Source organism: Elephantulus edwardii, unplaced genomic scaffold, assembly GCF_000299155.1.
Source record: "Elephantulus edwardii isolate Elephantulus edwardi_28Jun2011 unplaced genomic scaffold, EleEdw1.0 scaffold00089, whole genome shotgun sequence".
In the NCBI taxonomy this organism is placed as follows: Eukaryota; Metazoa; Chordata; class Mammalia; order Macroscelidea; family Macroscelididae; genus Elephantulus; species Elephantulus edwardii.
The window spans coordinates 7,344,527-7,357,774 of NW_006399839.1; the positions used below are offsets into that span (position 1 = coordinate 7,344,527).

The 13,248-nt window shown below is 54.3% G+C and overlaps 1 protein-coding gene across 1 annotated transcript in view; it reads right to left on the minus strand.

Annotated features, from left to right (window-relative positions):
• Nucleotides 1-532: 532 nt before the first annotated feature.
• The window catches only part of TXNRD2 (thioredoxin reductase 2), a 50,996-nt gene continuing 38,280 nt past the window's right edge, over nt 533-13,248 (minus strand). Inside the window, exons 11-16 of the mRNA XM_006890450.1 lie at nt 10,312-10,448; nt 7,240-7,335; nt 6,292-6,384; nt 4,432-4,503; nt 4,047-4,144; nt 533-656 (exon numbers count right to left, since the gene is read on the minus strand). Of these exons, the coding sequence (XP_006890512.1) occupies nt 533-656; nt 4,047-4,144; nt 4,432-4,503; nt 6,292-6,384; nt 7,240-7,335; nt 10,312-10,448 (620 nt within the window). The remainder of the gene's footprint in view (nt 657-4,046; nt 4,145-4,431; nt 4,504-6,291; nt 6,385-7,239; nt 7,336-10,311; nt 10,449-13,248) is intronic.

Here is a 13,248-nt window from a genome sequence, read left to right on the forward strand (position 1 = left end):
TGTAAGCGTGAGGGCGGGACTCGCCATTTCCTCCTCCCCAGCCCAGTCCTGCCTCGAGGCTCCGCCCACCACTGAGAAGCTGCACCAGAAGCAGATGTGCAGAGGGGTGATGTGCATGGAGCAGCACCTCCACCTCTGGGGCAGGGGAGAAACAGAAGCCGCCATTCACCCTGTGATTGGATAGGGGCAGCGAGGACAGGGACCAGCAACAGAGCCTAGCCTTGACTGCAGCTCCCTGGGTGCCCGATGGAGGGTAGCACCCAGCGGGCGGAGGTGACACCGACCTGCAGAGCTGTATCATCTTGCCACACGCTGGGTGAGAGCAGCTCTGGGCACCATGCCCCGCGTGCTCCATCCTCAACGTGGAGCCTCACACGCACACAAACAAACACACACACACACACACACACACACACACACACACACACACACACTCACTCATGTGTACCTGGGTCTGGGGCTCGGTGAGGCTTGACACCGTGTGGTGGCCTGGAGGCCGTGTGCCTGGCCCTGCAGGGACGGCAGCTTAACCTCAGCAGCCTGTCACCGTGGGGTCCAGGCCCGAGCGCTTGGAGATGCGCAGCTTGGCCACCTCTTCAGCGCAGGTCGGGTGGATGCCGACCGTCTGCATCACCTGTGCGTAGGAGGCACCGCACCTGGACAGAGGAGACCACAGGGAGGAGTCAGCCTCTGGGTGGAGAGCTGGGTACACTGTCCAGAAGGCAGAGGCCATGAGGGGCTGGGGAGGTCACAGCCTCAGAGTCTCTTCACTATCCCACTGCCATCCACCTCGCTCTCCTCCATCCAGCCAGCCATGAGGAACACGTGCTGTACCGGACAGAGGGGTCCTATCTCCCTCTGAGTAAATGCCCAGCTCCTGCCATGGCCATGGGATCCCACCTCCCTCCACTCCCACTGCTCCAAGTCCACCGGAAACAAACCCTCCAGCCCACAGCCCTGGCTGCTCCTTCTGCCTGGCTTGCTCCTAGAATTGCCTGTGATGAACAAGCCTGTTCCCCACTGCAGCTAGTGCCCCAGCCTGGCTACCACGTGGCCCTGCTCAATGTCCTCTTCTCAGCACCCAGTACTTTTCACATGAGGCACAAAGGCTGTGTCCAAGTGCCCAAGGCTTATCTGGGTACTAACTTCTCATTTGGCACAGACCTGGCCTATTTCTGCTTCCAGCTCAGTGAGGCAAAAGCTGTGAAGGGCCCAGTGACCCGGGTTCTCCAGGCTGCCCCTCTAGTCAGCATCTCCCAGCCTGCCTGCTCAAAGGGTCTGGGTTAAAGGTGGGTATCTCAGTGGTTTCCCACCAAGCACATCCACAGTAACCACCCACAAATGCTTCTCAAGGAACTTCCCAGCTGGGTGTACCCGGCCCTAGCAGGACACAGATGCTAACAGATACCCTTTTTTAGCCATTAGAGACAAGACTGTAACACACAGTTCCTCATCTGTCTTGGAAGGTGTGTGCTGGAAGATCTAGTGGACAAATCTCCAGTGTGAACAAAGGATGCATCTGCACACAGGAACAAAGAGGGCTTTGAGCCTTCATCCTCCTCCTGATGGCTCCGTCCAGCCCTCTGTGGCTCCCCTGAATTCACCACCACTAGACAGGTCAACTCTTCTAATTCCCACTACTGAAATGGTTTCGTGGTGTTCCAGTTACATTTCAGAAGTCTGAATGAGGTACCGTGGCTTTCTCAAATTTATTTTTATCTTTTTTTCATGTGGCTTGCACATTCAGATCTTCCCTTTCTCCTTTGGGTTGTCTGCCTCATTATTATTGTTGTTGATTGACAAGAGCTCTTTGCATATTGAGGCAATCAGCCTTTGGCAGTTGCATTGTAACAAAGGCCTGCCTTTCCAGAGACTGTGCACTGGTGCCAGCAAATGCATCCGCCTGCCAGGTTATGAACAGGGACAGCCTGTGGGAAGTGCCCCTGAGGGTCCCAGAAGTCGCCCTTAGCTTCTACAGCCAGATCCTGGGCAGGATCCTAGGCAGAGCGCAGAGCGCACACTGGACTCCTAGGCTCCCTTCCAGTGGCCATTCTGTGCAGAGGTCACTCTTTGATGGGCATCCCTATGATCTGGGATTTCAGACATGTGCTCTAAGGACATGAGCCCATCTGGGGTCCTGGTTCCTGGACCCAGCCCTCCATGCTGTCCTGTGTGGTCCTTGCTTAGGAAGAATCTGATTCCCCAACATCCGACTCCATTCCATACATGAAGAACAAGGAGGCCTGCAGGAGTCTGGGATATTCACTTCCCTGTCATGATGGACCCAAGGCCACTTGGTAGGAACTACAAGAGGAAGGATCCCATTGAAGAGGCCAGGCCGCCCATGGGTGGGGTTTGGTGTTCTTGGGAGAATCTGGTCTGAACCCTTAGGCCCTGACAGCCTTTTTTTTTAAATTTATTATTAATTTCAATGAAAATTTACAGAGACTTTGGATTTTCATATTGACAGCCTTTCAGAGTGGAAGCATCTGCTCCTTCCGCCCACCTCCGATTTCTGTGCCCTTCCTAGTCTATAAAATGCCCCCTCTTCTACTTGGCCAGAGGTAAAAAAATGCTTTGTAATGATGTTAGTCTGGAGACTAAGGTGAGCCTGATGCAGCCATGGTCTTTGCAATTATGTGTATGCATCAGAAAGCTGAACAATGACTAGAGACAATAGAGGAACTGATGCCTTTGAGCTGTGGTGCTGGAGAAGAGTATTGAATATACCATGGACTGCTAGGAGAACAAATAGGTTCATCCTGGAGAGGGTGAAGCCAGGCTGCTCTGGAGAGGCAAGGATTTTGAAGCTCCATCTGACATACTCTGGACATGTTGTAAGGAGGGACCAGTCCCTGGAGAGGGACAGCATGCTTGGAAGAGTGGAGGGACAGCGCAGGAGAGGAAGACCCTGGATGAGATGGATTGACTCAGTGACTGGGGTAATGGGGGTAGGTGTGTCAGAGACAATGAGGTTGGCTCAAGATAGAGCAGGGTTCAGAGCTGTTGTACATAGAGTAGCTATGAGTTGTAAGCAACTTGATGGCACATAACAACAACAACAACTGAGAAGTGAACAAAGAGCAGCACCACATAGGAGCCAAGCTGGGACTGGCTGATTCCCTCAATATGCAAAGAGCTCTTGTAAATCAACAATAATGAGGCAAATAACCTATTTTTTTTTTAATTATTGTTTTGGGCATGTACTGTCAAATCAGATCTGACTGGTACAGGAGGAAATTGTCCATCCTTTTCCAGCAGAGCATCTGGTGGATTTGAACTGTGCACCTCTGGGATTGCAGTGCAGCTTCTTGCCACTAGGCCACCAGAGCTCCCAAATAACCTAATTTTTAAAAGCGAGGATCTAAACAAATAAAACAAAAAAAGAATAAAAAACCCCCCATCAACAACAACAAAAAAGGGGAGGTTCTGAATGTGCAAGTCACATGAAAAGAAGATAATAAATTCTAGAAAGATGCTGTGGGGACCTGAGCCTAATCCTCCGTCTGCAGTGGCCAGTCACAGAGGGACAGTGTGCAGCTCTGGCTCAACAGCTTCTAGCTAGGGACAAACACTGCCTTAGGGACAGTGAATCTGGTGGGTATAGGTAAAGGCCTGGAGAAACTGCTGCAGTTGTACACAATGCTATGTAAATGCAACCCAAACGCAACAGTAAATAAACACGCACAATGCTATGTAAACACAGCATCACGTAACCATGCACAATGCTACATAAATAAGACAAACAGCACACAGACATACAGAGAGCTACATACTTAAATTCTACACAAGGGTAACATCATAAAACATGCACAATGCAACATAAATGTAACAGCACAAAACATAAATGTAACAGCACAAAATTGTGCACAACATCAAGAAAATATTACATAAACACAACAGAAATGAAAAATGCAACATCAATAAATATTAGACAAACATTAACAGAATCGCCCCACTAACAGAGGAGTTCCGCCTGCAGTGCCACCAGCATCCAGCAGGGACACTCCGTGCACAGCGTGACAGGGACATTCCTTAGGACTTACTTGATCCCCAGAGCAAATCCTTGAGTGACTTCGCCTGCATTGGGGCCGAGGAAATGCAGACCCAACAGCACTTGTGGGGGCTTCCGCAGACACACCATCTGAAAGCCATACGGTCAGCCTTCCCCTCTGCGGATGGAGGGGTGGCCCCCAGGGTGCACCCTGCCCCCACCCCGCAGGAACACTGACACTCAGACACTGAGGTGATGGAGGTGGTGCTGAGATGCCAGGATAGGGAGCTAGAACCCACCCTGGGACAGCCATACTGCTCAGCTCCATGGGAAGAGGTCCTGGGGGGGGGTGCATGAGGCTCCCACCCCTTGGCATCCACCCCATTCCCTCTCTCCTCCCCTTACTTCCCAGGCACGCCCCTGTCCCTGTCACTCACCTTTATGTAACACTGGGACGCATCCCGCTCAGCCACTGTGAACTCCAGCGGTTTATAATACGCGTGATAAACCTGGATGAGACACAAAACGGCCTGCGGGTCATTTTCCCAGCAGATGGCTGGGCAGGTGACAGGTAAGAGGTGGGCTTGCAGCCCGTGGGTAGAGCGAGCTTCGGCTCCAGTTGCAGGCATCTTGCTTTGTCACATGCAGGCCTCCTGCGGCTGGCCACGCGTGTGTGCCTCTTCTGGGGAGGTCTCTGAGGGGTGGACGCCAGGCTCAGAGACCCCTGTGGATTCCAGCAGCAACCAGGTGAGTGCCAGGCTAACCACAGAGCCCCCGACTCGGGCCAGGCCCTGCACTGCCCAAGGTTCAATGCAGGCCATCAGGGGCGCCAGCCTAAAGCACACACAGCAGCCTGACATTCACAGGGCAGGCAGCTGGGCCCGTGGTCAGCAGGATGCAGGGAGTGGGACACCCCTGCCCACCCTGGTGGAGCAGGGAGTACGCTGTGTGGGGGGCAGTCACTCAGCCTCCCTGGGGCAGCCCCCGCTCTGGTTTGGGCCCTCACTGGAGTGAGGCGGCCGGCCCACACTGGTGCGGTTGGATAAGGGCTTTCAGCACCCGCCAAGGACTCGACAGCATCCTAGGGGCTGCGACAGGGTAAAAAATGAGCAGGGCCCGCACATGTGCGACACAGCCATTATTAATTAATTGCGCTGCAGAGAATATTGTTCTAACCAAAACAGGATCGGGGCAAACAAAACAAACACCGGGCGTTTGGCCATTCGACGTCGTGAAACATAAAACAACATTATAAATGCCACGAACATATGTCTCCGTGCACTTGTGATGAATCAAACAAAAATAGCAAATACAGCACTGTGAGGGAGGCCGGCCTGTCAGCCACGTCCCACTGACGGAGGAGAGTGGGGTGCGTGGAAAAGGGGCTGTCCCTGGAGCCAGTGACTCTCCCCCAAGCAGCACCAGACACCGTGCCCCCCACAGTGGCTGGGTGGTGCCTGGTCTCCCGAGCAAGCCTGGGAGGAAACCGTAGCACCCAGAGTCTCGGGAGCCTTCCAGCACCGCTGCGGGTCACCGAGAGACCGTGTGGAATGGCCTTGTCAAAAAGAAGCAGAGCGGGGTCACTCTGGCCAGACCTGGGCTGCTGGGCTCTGAAAGGACTGGCAGAGTCGTGGGGACCAGAAACTGGTAGGAGATCATGCTGGGCGGTGGGGGGAAGGAGGAAGGCAGGGGTGCTCAGGGACAGGCCATGCTGGGCCTGATACATTAGCTCAGCCGAGAGGAGGGCAAGAGGGGGCTGGGAGGGTACCCCAGGATCAGAGGGTGGTGGAAAATAAAGAGAAGCAAAGTAAAGCGACACCTCACTGAGCCCCTGTGAGAGTCAGGGCCACTGAGGGAACCTGCTCTCTGGGCATTCAGCGAGAAATTCAGGTTGGCATGTTAGGACACGGCCAAGTAGGCCACCGCCCTGTGACCTCACCGGGGGAGGGAGCAGGGGGCCTCCTATAGCAGAGACCTCAGTGGTACTGGGCTCACCTGCAGTGTGGAAGGCAGAGTGGCATCACCTCAACACAAAGTGGAGGACACCCCACAGCCTTCCAAGAGCTGAGGATGTCCCTCATTCACTCTCCCAGGTCCCCAGCATCCATGCCTGCCACACCCAGCCCTGCTCTGGGCTTCCACCCCAGGCCTGCCGGCTGCTGGCCCAGCGAGCCTCAGGCTGGAAGCGAGGACACTGCTATGCCTGCCGGCTGGGCCCCCATCAGGAAGAAGCCTCTGATGGGGCTTGGGCCCAGCACAGGAGTCACCGGCAGGCCGGCTCCTGGGAATGGCCTCACCTCAATGTGCTCCTGTCCGTGCCGAGCCACAGCCTCCTCTTCCGACAGCCCTACGCAGCCGTACTCCAGCGGGGTGAAGACCGTTGTGGGAACCTGGAAGGCAGGTCCCCTTTGAACGCATCTCTTCCTCTTCAGATGAAGTTACCCCTCATCTGAAGCCCACACCCAACAATGCAAAGAGAAGGAGGTGCAGCCGAGGACCCCACATGCTGTTGCCTGGCTGCCTGCAGGCTCCTGGACTCACTGCACTCACCCAACCCCGGGTGATGGCCACCGAGCTGCCCTCCATGCACACACACGTGTGTGTCTGCACAGCCACATACACACACGCACATACAGACCTGCTCCCATTCACACACACGTAGCTGCTCCTCTCCACACACGTCCATGTGTGCACACCCACGTATACACATGCACACACAGACCTGCTCCCCTCCACACACACATCCATGTGTGCACACCCACGTATACACATGCACACACATACAGCTGCGACCTTCTGTGTGCACCTGCACATGTGTGCACACCCATATATACACGTACACACATGCATCTGCTACACTCCACACATATACACACACATAAACCATGAAATGCACAAGCACAAATACACACAAATATACACCTGCACACACATATACACAGGCACATCAATGCACGAGTGCACATAGACACACACATGCACAAGGAATACACACCTGTCTGCCTGGGTGTGCACATACATGCAGAGCTATACACACAGCAAACATGCATGTATCTGTGTATGTCAGTGCCTGCGTGTATGCACAAAGATACACACAAGTACATGCATATGCATATACATCTGCATACGTACAGAGGGTGCATATACGCACACGCGCGCGTACACGCACACCTCCTGAGCCCCAGAGACACTGCGAGCCTTTCCCAGCCTGGCCCCAGTGCACTCTGGGAGAAGCAACCACTCACGTTGTCGTAATCCATCAGGGCTGAGGACTGGCCAAAGAGGCGCTGGGCTAAGAGCCTTCCTGCCATGATCGCCGGGGGCGTGAGCTCAGGCCGCCCCTGCAGGGAGGAACACACACAGGTGTGTCAACAGGGGAGAGGGAGTCGGCAGGACCCCCTGCATCACCACCCAAAGCCTAGTGAGGGCGTCCCTCTCAGGTAACCCAAGCGTGGTATTCTGTGGAGCCCCACGGAGGTTAACACTTGCAGAACTTTAGGTGCATTTTCCAGCAGGGAGAATGTGGGGGACCTCGTGCAGGTCCTCAGTGGATCTCTCTGAGCTCTCTTTACTCCCCTCTAGCTGTCCTAAGGTGACAACTATGGTTACACACAACACAACGTTACTATCTGCCTCTGTGAAGAGAGGTGGTCTGCTGACGACCCTGGTCCCTGCCACCCTCGTTATAGCTTCTCTCTGAATCCGGTCTTTCCTTTCCTGGGTGATCATGGAGAGCCGTGCCCAGCACACAGCTCGTGGGACCCTGCTCCCTCCAGTGGACGCTGCAGGAGATGTAGTGGATTTCTCGCCTTTCCTGCGGGACACCCCAGGCTTAGTTCACACCTGTCTGTCCACTGAGGCCTGTCTGCGATTCCCATCAAGGATAAGACACACTAGGAAAACCCAAGGATCTTCTGACAATCAGTCCGTGAAAATGCCACACATGCTGAAGGTCTAATCCATGCCTAAGATGGAAATGTCGTAGAATACAGGGCACTCCACTCTGCTGTTTGTGGGGACACTATCAATCAGGGTTCACCCTGGCTGCCACCACCCAGCATATTGAACTGGCCCAGGAACCGGCTGACATTGAAGTGGCCCAGGAACATCCCGGGTGATCCCCACACACAGCAGCCCACGACTGGTCCCAGATGAGGGCGTGACTCTGCTGAAGACACCCCCCCCCCCCGCTCAGCTTGTCCCGGATGCGTCCCGTTCGGAGAACAGGAGGTGGCACTGCCACTGGTTTCCTGCACGCGTCTGCCTGGGGCCGGCTGCCAATCACCGCGGCAGCAGGAAACGCGGATGCAGTTTGGCATTCCAGAAATGAATGGAGATCAGAGGAGATAAAGCCGCGCAGGCGGCCGGTGCATTCCATCGGGCCTGACTCAGTGCGGAAACAGGCCCGCTCGGCGCTGCAGACCCGCCATAGACAATCCCACCCCCGCCCGCCCCAGGCTCTGCCCAGTGGCCGCTGCAGCAGCAGGCCGGTAACTCTTCTGACCGCCCAGAATGGTCTTTCCAACAGGGAGGCTTCCAGTTTTCCCAAACAGATGACAGTCTGCATGAACTGTGTATCTCCCCTCATCACTACGAGCCCTGGAGTCTGGGAGGGGCCCAAGGGTGCAGTCAGCTGAGGTCCTCCCTGCTGGAGGCCAGGGGCACGTGGGTCCACATTTCCACTGGTTCGCAGACAGGCATGGATAGGACACACAGGCACTTGTCTTCTGGGAACACTGCGGGTACTTCTGGGTGGCACATACACACAACACACATAGAAGTCAGCAGTGAGAATGTCCCCGTGGCTTGGCCTGCCAGGCAGCCAGGCCTCGTGGGGTCCTCCAACTCCTCCCACACAAACCACTGTGGCTGACCGAGAAGGTTCTAAGTGACACAGCTCAGAAGAGGCACCAGGACACATACGTGTATACACAAATACACACACACACACACACACATCCCTGTCTTGGCTTGGGGCACCTGCAGAACCTCTATCAGAAGGGTGACCCTTGGATTGCCTACATCTGCAGCTGTCTCCACCTCCAGGTATTCTATCCCAAGTCAAGCTTCATAGGAGGCTTTGCTGGACTTGGGAGTGAGGAAGGACATAGCAGGTTGGCTCATGCCTGGGGACAATCCCTCCCAACAGCAGGGCTCTGGGAGGTGACCGACTGGGCACCGTTTTGGGGAGCAACTGTCAGACAGGCAGGCTTGGCCTTAAGAACAAAAAGGAAGGGCCAGCTTCACACTACCCCAAGTGTGAGTCTAAGTCCAGGTGCGTGCCACACTCCTGAGCCCACAGCCTGGAACAAGCAGGACGAGGACAGGTGCACACTTCAGCCGATGGGGCGGGGGGGGGGGGCACATAACTGTGGCCAGTGCCCAGCACAGCTCTGAGGAGGCCCTGGGGCTGCTCTTCCCACACTAGCCCCATTCTCCCCCAGGCTCCCTGGGCATTTCCCAAAACGGCTGCCTCATCATCGGTCGGTCCCCTGACCACCACGGCAAGCATCTGAAAACTATTTACCTCCTTGCCATCTGCACCCCGCCCCCTAGAATGTTACTCACGTGGACCTCTCGGTTCTGTGCCCTTGATGCCTGGTATCCAACCAGAGTCGTGACAGATGAATGCTCACCATGACACTGGGCCCCCTCAGCCATGCCAGAGGCTCCCCACCACCCTCCATCCAGACCAGGCTAACTGCTCCTGAAGGACGGGGGCCTGAGTGGCTTCCCGATCAACCAGCCCACCCTCTCTTGGAATGGAGGAGGTGCTGACTGATGGGTGAGCTCTGAAGTGTATTTGTCACACTCTCACCGTGTATTCAGGCCTCTGCCTCTGGGGCTGGGGAGTCAGCAGCAGAAATGCAGCCACAGTCACGTGCTGGTGGGGAGGAGGGGGCCGCGTCCTCATGTGTGTGCTGCAGAGGCTCCATTTCTCCCCCACGTGGAGGCCCCCTTACCCCACACCCTAGTAATTATGTCCTATGTCTACGCTCTGCTCCTTGATGCCCACAGTTCAGAGGGGTAAACTGAGGCAAGGAAATAGACCCAAGGGAGTGAGTCCCTGCTGCTGGCCTACTGGCTGTTAGTGGGACACTCACTGTCCCTGCGGGTCCACGTCCAGGACGCTAGACCTCCGGATTACTCTGGGCAGTAGAGTCTACTCACTGCATGGTCTCACTCAGTTATCAAGCTGTGATATACAGAGCAGCTACCTTTGAGAGCACAGAGCAAGTTCTAGAAGCTCCTGGAAGTCAAGGAGTGGCCATGACTGAGAGGTGTGTCAGTCACACACACCTGCACCTGGTCCCTACCTCTGCCACGTCTCCAATGGCATAGATGTGAGGCACGGAGGTGGCTTCCTTGGCGTCCACCAGGATCTTCTGACTCTCAGGGTTGACCTTGACTCCGGCCTTCTCCAAGTTCAGACTCCGGGTTTCTGGAACTCGACCTGAAGGAAAGTGAGAGGAAGGACGCGGGTGCTGTAATCATTAGACTTAAACCCCCATGTTCCCCAGCCCTTACTCCTTGGCTCGGCTTAAACATCCCTGAGATTCAGTGCAAGTTGAGGGATAACCAGTCTGAGGGGCACTTGTGGGCCTGAGATGAACACCCACAAAAATAGTTATGGAGAAGGGTGCAGAGGGGTTGCTGGAGGCCAAGTTCCCAGACAGCTCATCTCTCTCCACAGGACAGAGGCTGAGAGGGAGACCATGAACATCAGGGAAGCAATTCAGGGTTGGTGGTTTGGGCCCAGCCAGCCTACAATGTGAGATTCCAGAGCAAAGGCCAAATGGGGGAGGGGCCACACTGAGTGATACCCAGACCTGTTGCACGTGGAGGTGAGCACACCTGGGTGCCTCACCTGGCTGCCTCCTGGCCTCGTCTTCTAAGTACACACCTACATCAATGCACATACACACAGCTACATAATACACATATGCACCAATGCATGTATATACATGCAAGAACACACACACGTGCACACCCACATTCACAGCAAAACAGGTACGTGTCAACAACCACACACACATGCACACACATGTACACATACCTACACACATGTGTGTACCTACAGAAGGTCAAGGCCTGACGCCTACAATATGGATTGAAGCTCAACATCAAGAAAACAGAAGTTCTCACCACTGGGTCTGTCTTCTACGTCATGATAGACGGTGAAGAGACTGAGACTGTTAATAGCTTGAGCTTGCTTGGCTCCACAATCAACACTCTCAGCACCAGCAGCCAGGAAATCAAGAGACAAACTGCACTGGGAAAAATCTGCTGTCAGGAACCTCTCCAGAATACTGAAGAGCAATGATGTCAGTCTAGAGATTAAGGTGTGCCCTATCCAGACTATGGTCTTTGAAATTACTTGTTATGCATCAGAGAGCTGGACAATGAGTAATGACGACAGAAGAAGAATCAATGCCTCTGAGTTGTGGTGTTGGAAGTGAGTTTTGATCATACCATGGCCTGCCAAGAGAACTAACAGGTCTATCCTGGAAGGAGGGTGAAACCAGGCTGCTCCTTGGAAGCAAGGATTCTGAGGCTCCGTCTGACATACTCTGGGCATGTTGCAAGGTGGGACCAGTCCTTGGTGAGGGACATCATGCTTGGGAGGCTGGAGGGACAGTGCAAGAGAAGAAGACCCTCGATGAGATGGATTGACTCAGTGACTGGGATAATGATGGTGGATGTGTCAGAGACAGTAAGGCTGGCTCGGGATAGAGCAGGGTTTAGGGTTGTTGTATACAGGTTCGGTATGAGTTGGAGTTGACTCGACGGCACATAACAACACACACATGTACGCATGCATGCACCCACGTGTACATACATACACAATGCACGCATATACCCAGATTTAAAAGCATCAATGAAAAGAAAAACCAAGACTAATAAGCAAAGTGATTGACAGGAGGGGAGGGAGGCAGGAGAGAGGACAGAGATGGGAGCCAGACTGCTCGAAACACATCTTGTTTACACAACTTTGCAGACAATGTTTTCATAAAATGGTTTACGTTCTCAAAAAGGAAAATCAGATTAGAAAGGGGAGGGAGAAATAATGTTTAAAGTAAACAACCTAAAAGAAATAAACCTAAATGTATAGAAGTCGGTGACAAACACACAGAAAAATAATTTTCCAAGTGGCCCTAAGAGCCAGAATCTTGGCTGCACATCCTCGGATGATAATATTCTAAACACGAATCAAGGTACAAAAAGCTCTTCCGTGTCATTCTGAGAAAACAAAGCTCTATGATGTCAAATTAAAGTGTAAAGGATTTTTTTTTTCTTTTTTAAAAACACGAATTTCCTAGAGAGAGACACAGAAAAAGGTTTAAACACAAAGATGACCAAATATCAAGATTGCAGATCACGGTCCAGGCTCAGCACCCCTTGTGTCCAGGTGCAGAGGCCAAGGAGGGGTGCGGCACGGATGGCTGCTCCCCAGGGGCGTTGGCACGGCTCTTCCTCTCTGGATATGGAGGGGTACCGAGGGAGGTGGCCCTCCTCAGTCCCAGCTGCTCCCAGAGATTCCCTTGTTCCCCCAAAGGCAGGTGAACATGGGGTGCATGGCCTCACCCGGCCAGCTGGGACAACGTCCCTTGGGCTCTAGGACTTCTGATGGGGAGGTGATCTAGTTTCAAAGGCATACCCTGCAGTTCAGGCAGCCAGAGACAGGATGGGTGAGCGCGCGGCCAGCCCACACTCGCTCCTCCGCTATGAGAGCGGGGACATCAGAGCCCCTCTGAAAGGGTGAAACTCTAAGTCGCCAGCTGTTCTCCCAGAGCTGGGAGTCTAAACAGAGACGCTGCCTCAGCCAGGCTTCTCACGCTGTGGGGAGGCCGGTCTCAGTCCACGACTCACCCACGGGGCTTGGGCGGCACCGACAGCCAGTCAGACCAAACAAGATAAACCCAGGCTTTTTCCGAAGCCCGCCGTGGACACGTTTACAGGGGCCTCCACTTGTGGCCAGTGCTGTGCTTTGTTGCCCAAGCTGGCATTGGGCACTAAAGGGGCATGAGTCTAGCCAAGCAAAAATGGACTGGGACGTGCCACCTAGGTCAGTGACTTATCCTGATAAGGTCGACTGGGCATCTAGACCCCAGGACAGCTGGAGTCCCTAGGAAGAACACAGGGAAGGTTCTGGATTGCAAGAACCCAGTGGGGGGTGTCTGGTTGGTGGGCTGGGGCTCCCTCCAGGCAGCGAATTCTCTCCACAGGTCCCAGTGCTGGGATGTGGCCAGGCC